This window comes from Hemitrygon akajei, chromosome 3, assembly GCF_048418815.1.
Source record: "Hemitrygon akajei chromosome 3, sHemAka1.3, whole genome shotgun sequence".
NCBI classification, from domain to species: Eukaryota; Metazoa; Chordata; class Chondrichthyes; order Myliobatiformes; family Dasyatidae; genus Hemitrygon; species Hemitrygon akajei.
This window is the reverse complement of record NC_133126.1, coordinates 113,406,900-113,430,352: the sequence shown is the minus strand read 5'-3', so window position 1 is coordinate 113,430,352 and position 23,453 is coordinate 113,406,900. Positions and strand designations below refer to the sequence as shown.

At 45.8% G+C, this 23,453-nt stretch overlaps 1 protein-coding gene across 1 annotated transcript in view; it reads right to left on the bottom strand.

Moving 5' to 3' along the window:
• The window catches only part of LOC140725310 (unconventional myosin-VIIa-like), a 156,651-nt gene that overhangs the window by 55,939 nt on the left and 77,259 nt on the right, over positions 1-23,453 (bottom strand). Inside the window, exons 20-28 of the mRNA XM_073040619.1 lie at positions 22,934-23,152; positions 22,291-22,398; positions 20,067-20,246; positions 18,300-18,506; positions 17,528-17,698; positions 12,971-13,098; positions 10,104-10,230; positions 3,923-4,042; positions 3,167-3,340 (exon numbers count right to left, since the gene is read on the bottom strand). Coding sequence (XP_072896720.1) covers positions 3,167-3,340; positions 3,923-4,042; positions 10,104-10,230; positions 12,971-13,098; positions 17,528-17,698; positions 18,300-18,506; positions 20,067-20,246; positions 22,291-22,398; positions 22,934-23,152 — 1,434 coding nt within the window. The remainder of the gene's footprint in view (positions 1-3,166; positions 3,341-3,922; positions 4,043-10,103; positions 10,231-12,970; positions 13,099-17,527; positions 17,699-18,299; positions 18,507-20,066; positions 20,247-22,290; positions 22,399-22,933; positions 23,153-23,453) is intronic.

Below are 23,453 nucleotides of genomic sequence, written 5' to 3'. Positions count from 1 at the left end.
CATCAAAATCCCAGGAGGGCAGTAGTTGCTGAGATATATAAACCACCCTGTCCGGCACAACAACCATTCCACAGTCAAAGTCACTTCCCCATTCTGATGTTTGGTCTGAACAACAACTGAACCTCTTGACCATGTCTGCATGCATTTATGCATTGAGTTGCTGCCACATGATTGGCTGATTAGATGTTTGCATTAGTGAGCAGGTGTACCTAATGAAGTGGTAACTGAGTGTGGATAAATGAAGTGGAAGAGCCTCAACAAGATAGACTGTGAAATCAAAAGATCATCTTTTAGTGCATTAGAAGTCTGTTTAAGAGTCTGAGAAGTGAAGTAGAAGTAGAAGCTGTCCCCCGAGTCTGGTGGTGGGTATTCTCAAGCTTTTAGATCTTCTGCTCAATGGGAAGGGAGAGAAGAGAGAATGTCTTAGGTCAGGGGTGTCAAACTCATTTTAGGTCACGGGCCGGATTGAGCAAAATGCAGCTTCATGCGGATTTGGCCCGCGGGCCTTGAGTTTGACATATATGTCTTAGGTAGACGGTGTCCTTGATTATGATGGCTGCTTTTCCAAGGCAGCGGGAGGTGTAGATGGAATCAATAGAAGGGACTCTCATTTGCATGATGGACTGGGCTGGATTCACAGCTCTCTTGGCCTTGGGCAGAGCAGTTGCCCGACCAAGCTGTGATGTGGTCAGATAGAATTCTCTCTCTCTCTCTCGAGGATCAGCCCATCGCTCACTTTCATCTTTTAGGTCCTGGCCAGCAGAGTGAGCGACCCTGGGAGAGTCACGTATGTGATGAACACACCTTAATATGACCTGGATTGGGAAAGAGCTGTTTGCAAAAGACGAGGATCTATTTAACCATTCCAGGTTTTAACTTTACACATTATAAAGTATGTCATGGTCAATTTAAACAAAAAATGCTGGAAACACTCAACAGGTCAGGCAGAGTGTGTGGAGGGAGGAAAGGTTAACATTTCAGATCCAGGAAAGTCTGTCTTGTGAAGGGTTTAATGTTTAAGAACAAGACCATTTTCTTACACCTGGGCTTTGCTGATAAGGACAAGCATTTAACTGCCCATCCCAACTTGCCTTGAGAAGGTGGGGAACAGTCTTCTTGAACTGCTGCAGTCCCTGGAGTGTAACAATATACACCATGCTATGAGGGAAGTGGTTCCAGGATTTGACCCAGTGGTGGCAAAGAAACGTGATATATTTTCAAGTCCAGAGGATATGTGGCTTGCAGGTTAACTTCCAGGTGGCCGTGTCCCTATGTTTTCACTACCTGTGTCCTCTAGCTGGTAGAGAATGTGGGTTTGGAAGTACTAACAATGGGGTCTCGGTGGGCTGCACTTCATCACATAGGCAGTACAAACTGCTGCTACTGTGTCGATGGTGCTGGCATCAGAGAGACGGTGCTCCCAGGATGAGACTATTCCATTGCACTTCGGGCGTGCTGACGTCCCCAAAGGTGGGATACTTTACTGCAAAAGTTGTGGCAGTGGGAGACTGCATTTGTCTGGCCTCTAGTTTAAAAAAAAAGATGGTGGAGTGAATGAATAGATGTGTATGGGGTTCCTATCGGGTGGGCTGCTCTACCTTGTATGGTGTTTAGCTTCTTGGGTGTTATTGAAGGTGCATTCATCCAGGAAAGTAGACAGTATTCCGTCACACTCCTAACTTGAGCCTTGTAGATGGTGGACAGGGTTCGGAGAATTAGGAGGTGAGTTACTCACCATAGGTTTTCGAACCTCCAACCTGCTCTAGTAGCCACAATGGCCACTCCAGATCTGTTTCTGGTCAGTGTTAACTCCCAGGACATTGACAGAAGGGGAATTCAGTGATTGTAATTCCAATGAATGTGGGAGGGTGATAGCTGGATCCTTTGTTGGATATTGGCATTGGCTGGCATGAATAGGTTACTTACTACCTATCCGCCTGGGCTGGCCAGATGTCTGCATTTGGACAGAGTGACAATGAGGAATTAGCAATATATTTCTACACCAGCTTGGAGGGTGGGCAGCATTCACATGCACTTACTGTGGTGGATGTCACAGGTTTGGGTCGTAATGCACAGTCAGTGCATTCTCACCTCTGACACCACTCTATTTTGTACCTTCTCCGACAGCTCTGCCTTTTGCAAGGGCAAGGATCAATCCAAAAAAACATCTGTATGAAGTTGTACAGGTGTAGAGTCAGAGGACCAACTGAGAACATACCAGCCATCACAAATCCACTGACACCAATCCACATGAAGTGACACTGGGACAAAGAGGTCCAGTAAATGACTGGATTTATGGATGGGGGGTTTTCAATTCAGGGGACATGATTTCAAGATCAAGCCACTTAAATGAGTTACATAGCAATGTCTCCTCGCTGCAGGTGTTGAGAATCTCTGAAAGTCTCTTCATGACTGGACTCTGGACACCTGGATTGTTATAAGTATTTGAAGAGGAGGTAGGCAATTTTTTGAAATATCGAGTGATTGAGGGTTGTGGGGAGTTGGTATAGTAGATGAGGCCTTGGGTCGATCAGCCACGGTTGTATTGAATGGTGGGAAAGGGTAAGGGGCAGAGAAGCCTACTCCAGCTCCTGTTTTATTGTGGAAACTTCTACAGATGCACAGTGGAGAGTGTCCTGACTGGTTGCATCACATCCCGATATGGAAAAGCTTATGCCCAGGAATGGAAAAGATCACAGAAGGTGGGGGATACAGCCCAGCCCATTGCAGGCTAAGCCTCCCCACCACTGAGTAATTACAAGGTGCCTTACAGGAAAGCACATTCAAGGCTTTCATGTTCCCAGTGTCATTTAGTTATTTGCACGACCTGCAGTTTTCTGTAGTTTTCATAAAATCTATTGTATTTCTTCATTTTCCAGTAAATGCCTGAAGGAAGACAAATCTGAAGGTAGCATATGGTGACATACATGCACTTTGATGATAAATTTTCTTTGACTTTCGACTTTGAAACTCAGTCTGGCACAATGTTAGCAGATTCCAAACCGTGTACATCAGATCGGTCTCTGAACTCAAACCTCAGAGAGGTCCTCCCCTAACTCGAACTCCACTTTCCTCCCTCCCTCTGAGCATCCAGTGGCCTCCCCCAACAAAGCCATCCACAATTCCTTACACACCGTGCTGTACACAACTGGTCTCAGTAACTCACCTTCTGGTACATAGCGATGTAGATGGAGAAGCCGAAGGAGTCGGTCAATCCGATTTTGCTTGCCAGGGTCTTGCACAACTCACTGGCTGTGGTAGCAGAGTCAATGCAGATGGAGTAGCTCAGTGCGCTCATCAATGTCACAGTCACCTTCATTGGCTGCTTTGTCTTGGATGCCTGTCAGAAACAGGAAAACAGACTTTGCTTCTCAGTCGCCTAGCCACAAAATACACTGGTCCATAGAGAATGCCTTTCTTCAATGACTGCCCATGTGCCAAGACCTGTCTGCACTCTGCCTGCAGCAGAATTCTCTCTCCACGTATGCTGCCTGACCTGCTGAGTATTTCTAGCATTTTCTTTATTTTGGATTTCCAACATCGACATTTCATTTCTCACATTTGCTTCTGTCTGCCTGGAAAGAGATAGTTACACACAGGAAACACACCCCCATATGCAGTGTGCAGCATGTGTGCGTGTGTGTGAGAGAGAGAGTGAGAGAACCACGCCACTCACAGATAACACAAAACCTTTATCTCAGACTCCCTTTGTTGTAAACAGCAACTTCTGCCACTGTAGGAGTGACCATCAATCTGTCCCTCCCTCACTTACCCCTTTCCTCCCTACCCCCCCACACAGTCTTCTCTCACCTCCTTCTCCCCAATCTCTCCCACACCAGTCCCTCACCTTCCATACTCGTTTCTCCAAAACAGCGACCCTCCCCACTTAGCACTGCCACCCCCCCAGCCCAGGTGCACGCACCTCCAGCTCCAGGTAGCTCGGCGGCTCTGTCCGCACTCCGTTGACTGCCGTCCGCCACAGCCGCTCCTCACAGAATGGTGCGTACCCCACTGGTCCAGCTCGAAGGAAGTTACGCAGATACTGGTGAAGGCAAGCACACGAGAGGTGAAGTCAGACACCCATTGAGGGAAGCGTTACTGGCAGTGTGGCCAGGAGACCCAGGCTAACCTCAGGGTGAAGCCCAACACAAAACCGCACCTCAGACCCAAATGCCACAAACACTGAGTTTTCCAATTTCAGGTAACTCTTACCTCCTGTGACCCTCCCCTTCTCTCCTCCAGTCTATCTCCATCCTCCCACTTCTGTTCCATTTTCCTATACCTCCTCCTCTCTTCACTATTTTTGCCCCCTTCTCACTCCTGGGCCCATCATCAACTACCCAGATACTTCTCTCACAGCATCTCCCTCCCTATTTGGTTCCACCTGCCCTTCAATGGCTCCCACTGGCAGCCTTTGCCTCCCCATTCTTCACCCTACAGAAGCTGTCTCCAACCTGCACTCTGACCTTCTGCCTCATGGCTCTATCTGCCTGTCTGCTTCCACCTATTACCCACCTATCTCTATCTCCCAACCACTCTGACATTGTCATATACACCAGTGCAATGGAATTCCTTGTTCATATGAAGCTCGCAGACTACAGTATAATGGTTACATTAAATAAAACGATGAGCACAGATTACAAGGTTCTGAATAGGGAGTTCAGGGAATTAGGGGCTAACTTAAAGGGCAGAAGCTCCAGGGTTATAATCTCAGGATAGCTGCCCATGCCATGTGTACAGAAGATTATAAAGTTTAATATGTGGTTAAGGAGTTGGTGTAGGAGTGAGGGCATAAGATTTTGGATCATTGGGCTCTCTTCCAGGGAAGGTGGGACCTGTACACTTGGGAGAGTTTGCACCTGAACTGGAGGGGAATTAATATCCTAGTGGGGAAGTTTGTTAATGCTGTATGATGGGGCTTAAACTAGAGCTGCAGTGGGATGGGAACCAGAGTGCCAGAGCAGGTAATGGAAGGTTGTGGAGGCAGATGACGGTAAGACTTCAGACAAAGCCAGGAATCAAAAGGTTGAGCATGGTGCGACTACTGTCCTGAGCTGTGTATATTTCAATGCAAGTATCATAGGAAAGGCGGATGATAATGCTGAAGATGAGGTAGCTGGTTTACAAACAGAGGCAATGTGTAAGAGGAGAGGTTGATGATAGGGCAAAATTGCAGTCAACAGGATGAGTTGCAACGTAAAAAGCGGACAAAATCAAAAAGGTGAATACAGGACTGAAGGTGTTGTATCTGAATGCGTGCAGTATACGGTATAAGGTAAATGAACCTGCAGTACAGTTGCAGATTGGCAGGTATAGATCCATAGAACACTACAGCACAGTACAGGCCCTTCAGCCCTCCATGTTGTGCTGACCCATATAATCCTTAAAAAAAGTACTAAACCCACACTACCCCATAACCCTCCATTTTTCTTTCATCCATGTGCCTGTCCAAGAGGTTCTTAAATACCCCTAATGTTTCAGCCTCCACCACCATCCCTGGCAAGTCATTCCAGGCACTCACGACCCTCTGTGTAAAACACTTACCCCTGATGTCTCCCCTAAACTTCCCTCCCTTAATTTTGTACATTGGTGCCCTGGGAAACAGGTACTGACTATCCACCCTATCTATGCCTCTCATAATCTTGTAGACCAAGTATGATGTCGTGGGCATCACTGGATCATGGCTGAAAGAGGATTATAACAGGGAGCTTAATTTCCAAGGATACACACTATATTGAAAGGCCAGGCAAGAAGTCAGAGAGAGCAGAATTGCTCTGTTGGTAAAAAATGAAATCAAATCATTATAAAGAGGCGACATCAGGTCAGAAGGTGTTGAACCTTTGTGGATAGAGCTGAGGAACTGCAAAAGGTAAAAATACCCTGATTGGAGTTGTATACAGACCCCCAAACAGATGTGGTCTATAAGTTACATGAAAGATAGAAAACGCACGCCATAAAGGGCAATGTTACAATAGTCATGGGGCTTTTTCGGGAAAATCAGGTTGGTGCTGGATTCCAGGAGGGGGGATTTCTAGAGTCCCTACAAGATAACTGTTTAGAGCAGCTCTTGGTTGAGCCCACAAGAAGATCAGCTATTCTGGATTGGGTATTGTGCAATGAACCAGAATTGATTGGAGAGCTTAAGGTAAAAGAACCCTTAGGTGTGGGTGATCATAATATGATCAAATTTACCTTGAAATTTGAGAAGTAGGAGCAAAAGTCAGATGTATCAGTATTACAGTGGAGTAAAGGTATATGAGAGAGGAGTTGGCCAGAATTGATTGGGAAAGAACACTGGCAGGGATGACAGCAAAGCAATAATGACTGGAATTTCTGGAAGCAATTCAGAAGGCACAGGATATATATATCCAAAAGAGGAAGAGTTATTCTGAAAGCAAGATGACACAACCATGGCTAACAAGAGAAATCAAAGCCAACATGAAAGCCAAAGACAACGAATATAATAGATCAAAAATTAGTGGGAAGTTAGAGGATTGGGAAGCTTTTACAAACCAACAGAATGCATCTAAAAAGTCATTAAGAAGATAAAGATGAAAAATGAAAGTAGACTTGCCAGTAATATTAAAGAGGATACCAAAAATTTCTTCAGATACATAAAGTGTAAAAGAGAGGCGAGAGTGAATATTTGACCACAGGAAAATGACGCTGGAGAGGTAGTAATGAGGGACAAGGAAATGGCGGATGAACTGAGTAAGTATTTCACATCAGTCTTCACTGTAAAAGACACTAGCTGTATGGTGGTAGTTCCAGGTGTCGGGGGTCATGAAGTTCATGAAGTTACCATAACTAGAGAGAAGGTTCTTGGCAAACAGAAAGGTCTGAAGATACATACGTCACCTGGACCAGATGGCGTACAGCCCTGAGTTCTGAAAGAGGTGGCTGAAGGGATCGTGGAAGCATTAGTAATGATCTTTCAAGAATCACTTTGTAATAAATACAACTCTGCTGATGTCTTTTTAATTCATATGTTTTGGTTTTGCCCTCAAATTGAAAAGTTTTGGCAGGAAGTATTCCATACCTTCTCACAACTTTGTAGGGTCCAATTTGACCCAAATCCCCTTACTGCCTTGTTTGGTATTATTGCAAATGAAGATATAACTTTAAATACTCCTAACCTACAGGTTTTAGTTTTTACCTCTTTTAGCAAGGAGAGCAATCTTGCTTAAATGGAAGGAGTCTACCCCTCCTACACATCTTCAATGGCTACGTGATATTATGTCTTATTTAAATTTAGAAAAGATCTGCTGCTCAGTCTTAAATTCGAAACAATCTTTTTATGATATCTGGGGACCTTTCCTAAATTACTTTTCCAATTTATAAAGTTTAACAGTGCACGGACTTTTATGTATATTTTTATCTTCTCTTCTTAAGCGAGTATGTTTTTTTTCTAATTATCCATTATCATCCATCAGCTTTTTTCTTTGGTAGTTGGTAGGGGGTTGACTTTTTTTATATAAAAAATTTCTTTTATGATGTATAACCTATCTTTAAATTTTCGATTACAGAGTGGTATATACCTTTATGTGTTATGCTATAACATTTTGATCAATTTTATTACAATATATGAATGTACACATGTTGAGATGTATCTATGTGTTGCACTCTGTAAATCTTGTTTTCTGAATAAAAATATTGTAAAAAGAAAGAATCATGATTCTGGAATGGTTCTGGAAGATTGGAAAACTGTAAAAGTCACTCCACTGTTCAAGGAGGGAGGGAGGAAGAGGGAGGGGGAGGGAAGGGGAGAGAGAGAGGGAGAGAGGGGGAGAGAGGGGGAGAGAGGGGGAGAGAGAGAGAGAGAGAGAGAGAGAGAGAGAGAGGGAGAGAGGGAGGGAGGGAGAGAGAGAGGGAGGGAGAGAGGGGGGAGAGAGAGAGAGAGAGAGAGAGAGGGAGAGAGAGAGAGGGGGGGAGAGAGAGAGAGGGAGGGAGGAAATTATAGGCCAGTTAGTTTGAACTCAATGGTTGGGAAGATGTTGGAATTGATTATGAAGGATGAGGTCTCAGGGTACTTGTGCAGGATTCACTAAAGGTCAATTTGCACGTTGAGTCTGCGGTGAGGAAGGCAAATGCAATGTTAGCATTCATTTCAAGAGGACTAGAGTATAAAAGCAAAGATATAATGTTGAGACTTTAAAAAGCACTGCTGATGCCTCACTTGAAGTATTGTGAGCAGGTGTGGGCCTCTTGCCTTAGAAAGGATGTGCTGAAACTGGAGAGGGTTCAAAGGAGGTTCACAAAAATGATTCCAGGATTGAATGGCTTGTCATATGAAAAGCGCTTGATAACTCTGGGTCTTTATTCACTAGAATTCAGAAGAATGAGTGGTGACCTCATTGAAACCTATTGAATGGTGAAAGGCCTTGAGAGAATGGATGTGGAGAGGATACTTTTTATAGTGGGAGGGTCAGAATAGAGGGATGTCTTTTTAGAATGGAGACGATAAGGAATTTCTTTAGCCAGCAAGTGGTGAATCTGCAAAATTCTTTGCCACAGGCAGCTGAGGAGGCCAAGCCTTTATGTACATTTAAGGCAGAGGTTGATAGATTCTTGATTGGTAGGGCATGAAGGAATACAGGAGAAGGCAGGATATTGGGGCTGAGAGGAAAATTGTATCAGTCATGATGAAATGGTGGAGCAGACTCAGTGGGCCAAATTTCCTAATTCTACTCCTATATCTTATGGTCTTATAAAGTAGAACGGTGCAAAGATTATAGAGCTAAAGAATTGCTGAAGTGACAATAACAGAGTTACCAGAAAGATAGAGAAGAATTCCGATAGCTTGGCTCCTGGGTCACTCATTAGTCTGGACTGTGAGCCTCAGATATGAAGTGGGGCTGGGGCTGGGGTCTGAACTGAGGGCTGGATCTGGAGTTGGAATCCAGAACGTCAGGGGTCAGAAAGGTGGGTGGGCTTGAGGCTGTAGCCAGGGTCTGGAGTGCCTACTGTATATATTTTTCCACTTGCTTTAATCTCACTGAATGATTTCTTGTATTATTGTGTAACAAAATAATGACATCCGATAGTCTGGAAAATCTCAGCACCAGGGATGTCAGATTATCAGAGTTTCAGCAATGTATTGCAGATGAGTTAGCAGCCTGTGAGACTGAATACTATTTGTGTTTCTGCTTTCGAGTTGTGTGGCTACTGGGTAAGATTTTTTGCTGGCAATCTTCCAAGAGATGGTTGCGAGGACAAGATGAGAGGAATGCACAGCTGTGGAAAGTGGCTGCAGAGGAGGAGATTTGGCCATGGTGTTTGGAATTGGCCCAGGGCTGACCAGGATCTTGGCTGTAACAGGGGTAGGGTCAACTTGTTGACCTTCAGCTTACAGTTTGTGTTAGGACCTCAACACTGGGCTCCTGATATCTCTGGCTTGTCTGGCAAGAAGAGGCAAGGAAACAAGTCAATTGGCATCAAACTCGAAATCGCTGCAGCTTCAGTCATTGACTGAAATCCAAGTTGGACAGATGCCCAGCATCTCTCTGCTGCTGCCTTTCTTTACCAGAGAGCTCTGAGTGCTGACTTCTGACCTAACGTGATGCCAGCATTAACAATGACTAACTCACAGTCAAGGTCAAGTTAATTCAACAACGCATTGGTCATAAAGTGGACTGCTAAAGAAAGTGTGCTTCATGAGGTGGGAAAGTGAGTGACATGGAACTGGCAAACAGAAATTCATCCTCAAAAAGCAGTGGAAGTAGTGTCCTTTTCAACAAGTAAGGGGTGGAATGTTGCCAGTGATAGAAGGAATGTGAGATCAATCACACTGTGGCCAGCCAGCATCTTATCTACACATTACATTGTGTAATAAACCTTTAGTGGGTTTAAAGGGCTTGGCCTACCCCCTACCCTAGAGTATTTCTCTGGAGGTCCACACACTGTTAAGTTACTGTTTACAAGTTTTGTTCACACTTTCATCACAGGATGAACAGGCCAGGACCTGTCCGGGGCTACAGGAAGGGTTCCTCACCAAACATCAATGCTCAGCAATACCTTACCAAACCTGACTAATAGGTTCACCGGTGTGCAGGCAGCAAAGCAGAACCAGCATGTAGATGTGTGGGGAGCACAGTGAAACTAACCTTCATAAAGCCCTCGGAGGGTGGAAAACAGCCAACACACAGGGACATGAGTATCCAGCCTCTGGCATAGACATTCTTGTTGTAACAGTCTGAAAGCTGCTTACAGATCTGACAATAAATCTCATCCCTGCAATAAAAACAAGGAAAGAGTCAGAAAAGCTGTCTCTGTGGATGAGCAACTTAAAGAACCACTTCCACCAGGTGGAAACATCAGGGACATTGAAGTTGCAATCTACACAAAGCAACAAAACAATCTGTGAGCTGTTGGAACAGAAAGGTGAACTCTCCTAAGAGCTACAGGAAAATGGGGCAAATGTTGCTGACTTGGAATTCTATTATTGTTCTGACAGAAGACCTCCTGAAACCCTCAGCAACTTCAGATCCCTAACAGATCAGAGTGACTCGACAGCACTGGAACTTGGAGAGTCAGTCTAAAACAAAGGGCCTTAGCAGCTGAGAGCAAGAGCGTGAACACTTCCTTCGTCCTTTCCGAAGAGAAGACGTTCACTAATATGCCTACCATTGTACTGTGATAACAGCTGCACCAAGAAGTTGGAGATGGGGATTTCCCTAGAGTTTTGAATGCCCTTAAAACAAACAGAAAGATTGCTAAGCGGTGGTGAAGATGTGCCAAAGGAGATGAAGTGTTGCTCATCAGGAGAGAGCTGGTCAGCTCTTATCCACCATTAGCAAACAGGATGATTAGAGAATCCAAATGATGTCATACCCATCATTCCCACTTCAAAAGTAGATTTTAAACATTGCAGTTTGGAGCAAACATGAAACCTGAGCGGAAGCAAACAATGGAGGACCTCTTCAAGGTGCTTTGGTTTCCTCCCACATCCCAGAAACGTTCTGCTTGGTAGGTTAATCGGCCTGAGTATGTAGGTCAGTGGCAGAATCTGGGGGCAATTGATGGGGAGAATAAAATGTAGAATGTAGAATGAATGTAAATGAGTAAGGTTGATGGTCTGTGCAGGGGCTGAATGGTCTGATTTCAAGCTGTATCTCTCTATTATTAACAGCAGTCATCATCCTGCCTGCTTGATCTTCATGAGGACATAATGTTCTATACGGCTTATGGAAAGCTGATGCAAGGCCACCGCAGGCAAACCCACCCCCTTCCCTCCATCTCAGCATTCCGAAGGGACCATTTCCACCGGTTTGCTCTTCCGTCTCCACCAGCCAGGAAAATTTCCCATGCATCCACAGGGGCTGCAACATTTGCCGTTTCACTTTTTCTCTTCCCAATTGCTCACCTAATCTACTCCACTGTACTGTGGCCTCCTCCACACTGAAGAAACTAAACTTTGCATGGAGAACCAACATACCGATCAGTCTGCAGGGATAAAGGTCACTGATGTTGGGGAGTAAAACAGTCCAGAGCTGAGGGTAAAACTATTAATGCTCCAACAATTTCTATAGTTTTGATGAAAGGTAACATTAATTCTTTCTGCCCTGCTGCAGCTTAACTGACTGAGAGTTTCCAGCAAATTTGTTCTCATTTAAAGCCCAGTATTGGAGCTTCCTGGCGGCTGGTCTAACTGAATGAACTGGTTCAATTTCCACCGTGCAGACAGAAGGGAGGTGCTCAGACTGCACAGAGGGACTGAGGAAGAACGGGCTGTAAAATGCACTCTGCTAACAGAGCAAATATCAACTTTGTCATTAAAGCTGAGAACTGGCTAGTCAGGCAACACGCAAGTCCTGTTCCAGAGACCAGCAGACAACAACTGCAGCCCAGTGAAGAGAAATTGTTGGTGACACACTCACAGGGAGGCTGATATAAGGAACCATCTCACAGACACAAACCTTCCTGTGGCTGATGCACCATCAATAACTCACTCTGAGATGTAAAAGCGAGGTATCGTCTTTTATTGACTGGAAGAAGGAACAAGCAGTGATTGACCACCATACTACATCCTGGAGACAGAGAGGCCGGGCTCAGACCTCCATCACCTTCATACAGGGGTCTGTGGGAGGAGCCACAGGAGCAGTCAGCAGGGGTCTGTGGGAGGGGCCACAGGAGCAGTCAGCAGGGGTCTGTGGGAGGAGCCACAGGAGCAGTCAGCAGGGGTCTGTGGGAGGAGCCACAGGAGCAGTCAGCAGGGGGCGTGTCCAGACAGGTGTATGTAGTTCACCACAGTGGCTGACTCCTGCAAACTAACAGCATCCAGACAATGTCCTCCTCGATTGCAGGCAGATAGGATTAGTTAGATTGGCACCAAGGTTGACACAGACATGGTGGGTGGAAGGCCCTATCCTGTGCTGTACTGTTCTATGCTGAGCTCAGTTTATAAACCACAGTGGACATACAGTATGTTCTGAGCAATGTTAGCCAACAGGACCAGTGTAGAAGTAAATGTGATAGACAAGCTGCATTGGAAATTTATCCGAACTTACTGTAAGGAAGGGCAAACTGATGAACCTGTTTGGATTTGGAAAGTCCTTCCCACTGTTAGACCTGGGTTTGAGTAGCACTGCCAAGCTAACACCTTAATCTATGGTACTTCAGGAGGGGTGGGGTCAATGGATACCCCCACCACCTTGTAGTCATATTTCCACTATCTTCCAGGTTCTTTGCCATCTCTCTATAGAGTCTCATACCATTTGAGCTGCTCAAGACTGGCAATGAGATTGTTCCTGGTCCAATCCCCATGCCTACCCCACTGAAAATGGAAAGTCCAGGAATTAAGCTTCCTTCTTCCTAACCCAGATTCTCACTGTGTCACCCTTTAACATACACCTACCAATGGCAGTTCACTAGAAAATATGTCTGAAATCATTTAATTTCATTCTGCAAACAGCACTGGGAAGGAGAAGGAATGGAAGGAGAAGAACCTGTGGCAGGAGCTGTCAGCACATACCTGATGCTGGGTCTGGCAATGGCATTACCAATAATGAAGTGAAGCTTTTCCAGGTTTGACATTGGTCTATCTGAGACAGGATTCTCATCCAACAGCATTCCCCCTCCAGGTGTTTGAGTGTGGGAATCCTGCAGCATAAACCAGAAGAACATTTCTTACACGGGAGATCATCAGCCAAGAGTTCCAGCTCCATAAAGCTGATGGTGTGTGGGCGGCAGAGTCTGGGTTGTTGGAATCAGTACAGGATTCATGCATATGGATGGTTGCTCGTCTCGGAGGGCTGAAGGGCTGTGTGACTCTGTGATATTACCCTCTCCTTCAGACCATCCTGAGAGTGTTGGTCATTTTCCTCAATCTGCTAGCCCAGTAACAGGCTTAAACGCTACCACGCATCATTCTTCACTGAAGAGATCAAAATGAACAACCTTTCATCTGGTGGCCTCAAGCCTGCCCCATCACACACTATGATCGTGGTTGATCTACACCAGGGCTCAACTCCTTCTGTGCCAGTTTCTCACAGCCCTCAATTCCCTGACCTTCGAAAAAATTATCCATTATCTCTGTACCTCCAATGATCCAGACTGCACAACGTTTTTGGGCAGAGAAGTCCAGTGAATCAGCACCCTCTGTAAGCAAAGTTCCTACCCACCTTATTGTTAAATGGCCACCCTAACCCTGTAACTATGTCCATTTGAGACATGGAAACATCCTAGTATCTACTCTAGTGGGCACCAACCTTTTTAAGCCCAAGATCCCCTACCTCGGCCTTAGTGAAAAGCAAGATCAACCCCAGACCAATTAGTTACACGCATGCGCACCGGGGCAGAAAAGACCGGAAGTAAAACCCTGCAACCCGGAAGTAGAAATAGTGTATGAACACCAGGGGTCCCCACCCTTTTTTGCACTGCAGACCACTTTAATATTGACAATATTCTTGCAGACCAGCCGACGGGAAGTTGGGGAGGGGGGCAAAGGGGGTGGTAAACACAACGGGAATACAGCGATACTCGAAGCAGGTTCCTTATGTCCAGTCTATTCCACAACTTAGTTTTCGCGGCTCTCAGCACTTAGCTTCTGTCCCATGCTGCTCATGTTTTTTCCGCTGGAAAAACTCAACGGGTTTGTCTTTAAGTGCAGGGTGCTTGGACTCAAGGTACTGAAGCAGTTCTGAGGGCTTCATTGCCTCATTAGACAGCCTCCAGGCCCGAACTCCAGCCTCTGCCCACCTGCCGCCAGACGCCTTGGTCAGGTGCGGCTGGTCATGGGTGGGGTGTGAGGACAAGGTCAGGGCCGGAGGTCCCCGTGCCGGGGCCATGGTGGTCGCAGTCCAGAGACAGTGACCGACCGACTGAGCGAAGAGTGCGACAGGGCGCACCCGCCCCCCTTGTAGGATCTATCGGCCGACAAAAGTTTGCTTCACTAGATCCCAGCGAGGTAGCTGTTCTGTTACTTACGAAACCCTGAGCCCAAATTAGGTCGTCTGTGAATATTTTAGCACCGGGTTGCCCACGAGCATTTGGTGTGCTAAACAGGTTTACAGGCGGCGCCCATCTGTCCGTGCTCCAGGCAGGTAGCAACGGCACTTCCCGCCGGCCGCACGTAACGGCCGGTTACCTGAGGCCAACCAGTGATCCCTGGCACGAGGGTGACACTGCGTTTAAATGACTGATGACCTCGCGTGGGTTCAAGTTCAACAGTGGGCGTGACAGGGAATGAGGAAAGGTGCAGCTGACTCATATCGCTTCCTCGCGGCCTGGTGGTTGGGGACCACTGAAGTACATTGTGTCGTGCGGGGGAGCGACACGCATGCGCACTGCGCAAAAAGAACAAAAGTAAAACCCCACAACCCGGAAACAATCTCTCAACAGTATTTGTGTATTTCTTTTTTTTGGGGGGATCTACCGAGAAAGTCTCAAAGATCGACCAGTCGATCGCGATCGACAGGTTGGCGACCACTAATCTACTCTGTCCTAATCCCTTACAATTCAATCTAATTACTTTAGTCCCTACAGCTAGGACAACACTTGGAACCCTTATGCCATAAGTAATCTGCTGCAGGAACTCAGAGGGTTGAGCACTACCTTGGGGGAAGAGGATTGAAAGCTCTGCCTCAGGACTGAGAGTGGAAACAGATGGCCAGTATCTGTAGTCTCTTATGTCTCCATGAGTTCAATGCTGTGGACCTAGACTCCTGCTTTGCCTCCTGGGTTCTCTTGGCCCCTGATGACAACTGCACAAGTCCACCAGCCTGAGACGTAACACAAATGATGCAGTACTAAGAGGTCTCAGCGAGAGGGTAGGTCTGCATTCAGAGATGAAACGTAGAAAGCCTACAGCACAATACAGGCTCTTCGGCCCACAATGCTCAAAACCCATAGCCCTCCATTTTTCTAAGCTCCAAGTAGCCATCAGGAGTCTCTTAAAATATCCTATCGTTTCCGCCTCCACCACCACCGCTGGCAGCCCATTCCACGCACTCACCACTCTCTGCGTAAAAAACTTACCACTGACATCTCTGTACCTACTCCCCAGCACCTAAAAACTGTGCCCTCTCGTGTTAGCCATTTCAGCCTTGGGGAGAAGCCTCTGACTATCTACACAATCAATGTCTCTCACTATCTTGTACACCTCTATCAGGTCACCTTTCATCCTCCGTCGCTCAAGGGAGAAAAGGCCGAGTTCACTCAACCTATTCTCATAAGTCATGCTCCCCAATCCAGGCAACATCCTTGTAAGTCTCCTCTGCACCCTTTCTATGGCTTCCACATCCTTCCTGTAGTGAGGCAACCAGAACTGAGCACAGTACTCCAAGTGGTGTCTGACCATCGTCTATACATGTGCAACATTACCTCTCGACTCTTAAACTCAATCCAATGGTTGATGAAGGCCAATGCACCATATGCCTTCTTAACCATAGAGTCAACCTGTGCTGCAGCTTTGAGTGTCCTATGGACTGGGACCCCAAGATCCCTCTGATCCTCTGCACCGCCAAGAGTCTTACCATTAATACTATATTCTGCCATCATATTTGACCTACCAAAGCGAATCACCTTACACTTATCTGGGTTAAACTCCATCTGCCACTTCTCAGCCCAGTTCTACAACCTATCAATGTCCCATTGTAACCTCTGACAGACCTCCACACTACTCTCCTTTGTGTCATCAGTAAATTTACTAACCCATCCCTCCACTTCCTCATCCAGGTCATTTATAAAAAAAATCAACAAGTGTTCCCAATCAAATCTGTTCCCAAAACAGATCCCTGAGGCACACCACTGGTCACCAGCCTCCATGCAGAATATGACCCATCTACAACCACTCTTTGCCTTTAAAAAGTAGTCTGGACAGGGATTAGTGAAACCACCAGCCTTCTCTTCTCTTGAATGAGGGAGGCACACTCGCCTTCAAGCCTAACAGTAGGCAGAGGTGTGAGAGCACAGTTTGTTGCTGCACTGTAACACGGAAGGCTTATAATCAAATAATTTGTTAACATTCAGATTGCCCTTCTGTTAATGGCTACAAAACTTTACCTCAGTGGGGTACATGTAATCACTGATACACAGGAATATAAAGCAACTAATAGGGAATAAATCATTTTTATACAGAGAGTCTTGATGCATTGCTAATCAAAGGCCAAGTGAATCCTTTTGGGGGTTGGTATAAAGGATTGTCTATGGAACCTACCGCCTGTCCTATATTCCACTGTACATATCACCCTCAACATAGTGCCTGGTAGAACAGGACCTCCTCACCCACCCCACCGGAAGAGCTGGGCAAAGGTGAAAGGACCCCATCATGGGAGCGTGTCTGAAGGACATTTGAGTGCAGGGATAGGAAAAAGTGATTGGTGTTGGGGAGAACAGTGGATTTCAAGAGAAGATGAAGGTAGGTATTGGCATTAGTTTATTATTGACACATTTCCTAGATATAGTGAAAAGACTTTGTTTACATGTTATCTACACAGATCATGTCACACATAGGTACATCAAAGTAGTAAAAAGATAACAAACGGAATGTAGAATATAGAGAAAATGGACAAATATAGTGGAAGGGCTACAACAGGGTAGATTAAGAGATCATTAATGTTCAACATGTGAAAGGTCTGATAACAAGATAGAAGTTGTCCTCAAATCCACTGGTACATGCCCTTAAGCTTTTGGATCTTCTGCCTGACAGGAGTGGGGAGAAGAGAGAATGAATAAACTGATGTATACAGAGAGGCTGTAGCTCCTGATATTAACCAAAGGAGACGGTTATGAGGTGATTATGAATCAGGAAACATGCAATGTCCAGCAGATTACTGGGTGGGGGGAATCAAACAGTAAAGGTGATCACCATTGATCCCAGAGGAAGACCGACAGCTCAGATCCCCATTCCTGAGTCGTTGGCCCTGTGGCTAGGATCTACTGAAGGGTCCTTTGGTAGGACAGTGGGGTGCCATCTGACTAGAGTATACCAATTCACACCATTGTGTGGCTCCTGTGCATAATGGACCTATCTGGGTCTATACTCCTCCATTTCACTAGTAACAGAACACAGTTAGAGGACAGACCTTACCTCATCTGAGGTCTGGTTTGTAGTTATGCAAGCCTTTGACTTTCTGCCAAGGGAGTTATATATCTGTGTCATGATGGAGTCCTTCGTCTTCTCTGAGGCCTTTGCAAATGTCTTGGGCTCTGGAAGATCTCCCATGAACCTCAGGATAATATTCCATACGGCCAAGGAAGCCTGTAGAAGCAGATTCCACACATTAGTAACGTGACATATACAGCCAGTTCAAAACCTCTGGGCCCAGCTGGTGATTGAATTAGGAGTGACATCGTGACACCACGTTCCAAAGTGGAACCTGAGCTCTTTAGTGTAGTTACCTATAGCCCTTTCAGAGAGGCAGACAGAAACTTCCAACCATCCCAAGTCAATTCCAGGGTAGCACAGTGCTCTGCTCCACAGCACCAGGGACATGGGTTCAATGCTGACCTCGGGCACTGCCTGTCTGGAGTTTGCATGTTCTCCCTGTGGGTTTGTTTTTTGAAGTGCTTCAGTTTCCTCCCACATTCCAAAGATGTGCAGATTAGTAGATGAACCAGTCACTATAAGTTGCCCCTAGTGTACTGGTGAGCAGGAGCTAATGAGAATGTGGTGAAATTAAGATGGGATAAATGGAGAATTGGTGTAAGTAGATTCAATAAATCAAACGACCTGTTTCTCTTCTGTCTGCTTGATTGTTTCTTCAATTAAAGCAACATAAAGTTGGATGGATCATTGGAAAGCCAGTGAGTTGTGTCAGTGGCTCCCAGCGTTTCTCCCAGGATGGGCAAAATTCACCTACCAGGATGTCGACTTGGTTCTCGTGGAAGAGCAGAGGATGTCGGAGAGGCCGTCGGATATGAGTGGGAGTAGAAGACCCCTGGAAATAAGTGGCAGCGTATTTTGCGAAGGTGTATTGGTCCAGATCGTCCTCCTCATCAAGGTCAGAGGACAGAGAGGTATCATCTAGATCAAACTCCTCCAGTTTCTGCTGATTCACCACCAGGTCCTGAAAAAGACCAAAAGTAACGAAATGTGAGCAACCGAGCTTGATCACCTGTGAACAGGTGTCAGCGTTACAGAGTGGCATCTCCCTGAGGATATGCTGCCTGCTCCTATGGACTTCAAAAGTAGATGAGATCTTAGTAGTGAAGATCAATTAATCAATCAATCAATCAAATAATCATGTAATGGTCTGTAGACATCCCCAGTGTTGGAGGCAAATATAATTCAGTAATTAACTTTTAGCTATAAGAACTAACAGACCAGTTGATCAGCTGAGCTTGGAAGCAGCTGCTGGCATTGAGTTCCTGACACACAGACCTGGTTATGTTTGAGGTCACTGGAAGTCATGAATCTCAAGGACTGTACTGACGTCAGCTTTAGTAGTGGTTCCTTAAACAGCAGAGTTACAGGAGAAATTGGGTTGGTAAAACTGGGTTATTCTGTGAGAGCAACACACACAGCGTGCTGGAGGAACTCAGCAGGCCAGGCAGCACCTAGGAAAAGAGTACAGCCGACTGCAGTTGATGTGTGTGGCTTGGATTTCCAGCATCTGCAGATTTTCTCTATTTTATGGGTGAACAGGAGCAGTTATTTCTCAAACATGGAAGGCATAAAATGCTGTTGGAGTTAAGCCTTGGATGTTTCACCAGTGAGGCGAAAGGTCCTGTAACAAATGATATTCCCACCGAAAATTCAGAAGACTAGTTTCCTGTCCACAACCAGAAATGGGTGCAGTGTTACGGCAGTCTAGTGTTGAGTGAAATGGAAGCCCTCACTTCAGTTCCACATGCAGGACAACTTCAGCCACAGTAAGGAGGACAAACCTGTGGGATGGTCTGGGTTACACTGATACCTAACTGCACAGCAACATTTATTTTGCAGATGCACAAAAGAATTTCCAGGGCAGGAACCCTGCCTGAAGTGTCATGGAAGACTATAACATTGGGACAGCAGGTGGTATGCTCTGCTGTCAGAAGAAGACCCCTGTATCGAGCGATCCCTCTCTCTCTCTCTTCTGATGGTGAGTGAGAGCCTGTTGGTCCCTGAGACAGGGGCTTGGAGAAGCAACATGGAAGACTGTAACATCGGAACAGTGAGCTGCTCTCATTGTCACAGGAGCAATCTCTCTCTCCCTCACTGGCGAAGGACTCTTTGGGGAGTTTTGCTATCACTTGCTTGGTGGGGATGCTTTTACTGGTGTAAGTGGGGGAGTGGGAGGTTGATGCTTCGGCTGCTGCTTGTGTGTGGAAGGGGGAGGGGCACTTTGGGAGTTCCGATGTCACTATTATTCTCTCTTTGAGGTTATTTGTTTCATGGATGTCTCCGTGAAGTGCAAGAATTTCCAGATAGTATACTGTATACTTTCTCTGATATTAAATTGAATTATTTAAACCATTTATATAATCCTGGATTCCAGGGGCACAAGCAGAGACTACTTATCCCTGAATTATGAAATTGAGATGGGATCCAAAAAGAAAATCTCCACTTCCTCGTCTCATTGAACAATCAGTGAAGATCTTATCTGGGAAATTCTGGTACTTAATTCCTGAAATGGAACTATTACCTCAAATCCTGAAGGACCTTCTTTGTCTGGGCTTGCCAGCACACTTGGCAAGAAGCTGAAGATGTTGTCCACCATCTCCAGGTCCTTGAGGGTCTCAGCCTTCTCTTCCTCCTGCTGTGCCCTCAAGAACTTTTCTCTCTGCCTCCTCTCATTCATCATGTCCTGTTTGGATATCCTTGCCTGTAGAGAGAGCCATGATTTGTTTATTAACATGGGTCAGGTGGGTGAGGTACATTTTCATCAGTCAGGAAACTAGGAAGGAATCCAAAAGGAGATTGCTTCTCTCAGATATGGTCCCTGCTGGCTATCCAGCGTCTGGGGACCATCTTCTGTGGCCACATGATTTGGAGGAGTTGACAAGCAGCCTCTAGACCTCAGATGGCAACTTTCGTCTTTTCCAACCTTGGCCTTCTCAAAAATTGTAATTTTTTAATGAATCATTAAAAAGTAACTGACTCAGATTTCAATAATTAAATATGAAACTATTTGAAAAATGTAAGTTCATTTTTAGCACATTTATAAATGTGTTTGTAATACATTATGTACACCAACTGGTCAATACATTGGTGAGATCATACTTGGGTGTTGTGTGCAGTCCTGATCTCCTGGGTACGGGAAAGATGTCATTAAGCTAGAAACCAGTGTAGAAACTATTCTCATGGATGTTACCAGTACGGGACAGCTTGAGCTATAAGGACAAATTAGATAGGCTGGGATTTCTTTCTGGAGTGTAGGAGGCTGAGGGGTGAGGTTTATAACTTCATGAGGGACGTAGATCAGGTGGATTGTCACACTTTCCTAAGGTACAGAAGTCTAAAACCAGAGGGTGTAGAATTAAGGTGAGAAAGGAAATTTTTAAAGGGGATCTGAGGGGTGACCTTCACACGGAGTGTGGTGGGCAAATGGAATAAGCTGCCAGAGGAAGTGGTGGAGGTGGGTACAATTATAATATAGAGGTATTTGGACAGGCATACTGAAAGGTTTAGAGAGATATGAGTCAAACGCCGATAGTCCAAGTAGATAATTTGGTTAGTATGGATGAGTTGGGTTGAAGGACCGTTTGGCCCTATATAACTCAATGACTCTAAATTAAAACTTTATTTTTAATTCAAATGAAGAACTAAAATTAATTTCCCTTAGTCTCTCCATCCAGTTTGGCCAGCCGGGCCTGTAATTCCTCTGATCTCTGTGCTCAGGGAGTCGATACTCCAGCCGTTAAGGAGAACATCACAGACCAAGCCCCTCATCTGTAGCAACTCCTGCCTTCTGGAAGTCTGACCCATGGAGTGGACCTTCCCAATGGTTCCCCTCCAGTACAATGGTGAAATGTAGGTGTATCTCCACCAAAACAAGGATTTGGTTTTATCATAGAACAGTGGACTAAAATATAGTAAACAGGAGCAACAGAAGACCCTTCAGCCCTTTGATCCTGTCCTGTCCCAACAGAATCTACCTCAATACTTTCTTCCCCTACTCATCCTGTTCCCAATGAGACTCCACAGTAAAAAAAAATTCCAAAGATTCATCCCCATCCCCCTGAGTGAAAACATTTTTCCTCATCTCAGTCTTAAAAGGCCTACCCCTTATGACCAAGACCCTTCACAATTAATAAAATCAACTTTTCAATTTTTTCAGTCACCTGGACTCAATGACAGGGAAACAACTTCTACTTTACCTCCCTTTCCTCTCATTCACCTCCCTCTACTTACACCCTATTCAGCTGCTGGTAGTAAGCCTCCCTCCCCCACCTCCCAGGCAACAGCACCATCATTTGTGTCATTCAGTCGCTCCTGTTCTCCACGGTGCCACAGCCCCTCCCTGTGTTCTCTGCTCATCTCCCCTTCCTCTGCAACTTAAAACAAGTTTGGTTTCTAACCATTTTCCAATTATGATGGAGGATCATCAACCTGCAACATTAACTCTTCTTTCTCTCCACAGATGCTGCCTAGCACAAAATATTTCCAACATTTTCTGCTTGTATCCCAATTTGAGACTTGAGTCCGAGGTTTAATTATGGAAATGTGAGCTGTGAGATCCTGGGGCAGTCAGTGGTTTTTGCAATATGCCACGCCGGACTGGGGTGAGTTAGTTGTTGATCTGTTGTAGATCCAAGATCCCTTCAGTGGTCAGCAAGGCCCTTTCACCAACCAACAGACACCAGGTCCTTTCAGAAGTGTGTTATGTCCTGAAGTGTTTGCAGGGCTAGATGTTGAGTCAATCATACCGATGTTCTTGTGCCCATCTCTTCATCTCCCACTGTGATGCCAACTAACTTCACACGCTGTCGTTTGCCTGCACCACCGAGCTGCCCCATCCCAACACCATGAATGGCCTGCAGAGGTTAAAGGATGAAGACTTATAGATGTGAAGTTGAGTGAGTGCTTTTAACATCGGAGGTTAACCTTATCCACACCCAACCCCAATGCAGCCAGTGCAAGGGGCATCCAGATTCATTTCCCACACACTACTATCCCCTGCCTGAACCTCCACACACACACACAGCCTACTCTTACACTTCTACCCATTCACAGGCACACCACTATATACACACAGGAAGCTACACCACTCACAAACACACACACACCTTATTCATGTGCTACACATGCGCATACACTTACAGGTACAAATTCACATCTACACACACACACACACACACACACACACACACACACACACACACACACACACACACACACACACACACACACACACACACACACACACACACACACACACACACACACACACACACACACACACACACACACACACACTGTTTCCTGCACTACAGCTGTATGTCATTGGCAATAGAGTAGTTTGAGGTGGTAAATGTGTTTCCTCCGTGCCCCACCACCTCCATTGCTTACGTCTTTCCTCTTTCTCAGATGTTTTTGCCGCACCAACAGCCCTCTCGTGTAGGCCTGGATGATGATCAGAGCTTCCAGCCGCTTGCGGTGGTTCAGTCGTGCCAGGTAACCATGGCACCGTGCCTGGAACAGGCTCACCAGCTGCCGGGTGTCTTGGTACTGTTTGGCCACTCTCCGTGAGTGATAGAGAGCCTGTAATCTTCCAAATCCTTGTCTCATCTGGGACAGAAAACCAGAAACACCACAGATGAACGGCAGTGCCCGAGGATTGTTATACACGATGGTTATCTTGTGCCTGGAAGAAACTCACACTCTCCTCAAAGCAAGTATCACTCCCCACCACCCCACACCCTCTCCAAACTCAACCTGATCATTTGACACTTCACACTCCCCACTGTCCTGTATCAGCACCAACGTATTCTGCCCATTTTTCCACATCAACACATTGCTGCTCGATAAAACCCCCAGTCCCACTCTCTCCCACAGCCCAGTGCTAACAGTAAACTGTCCCCTTTTCTCC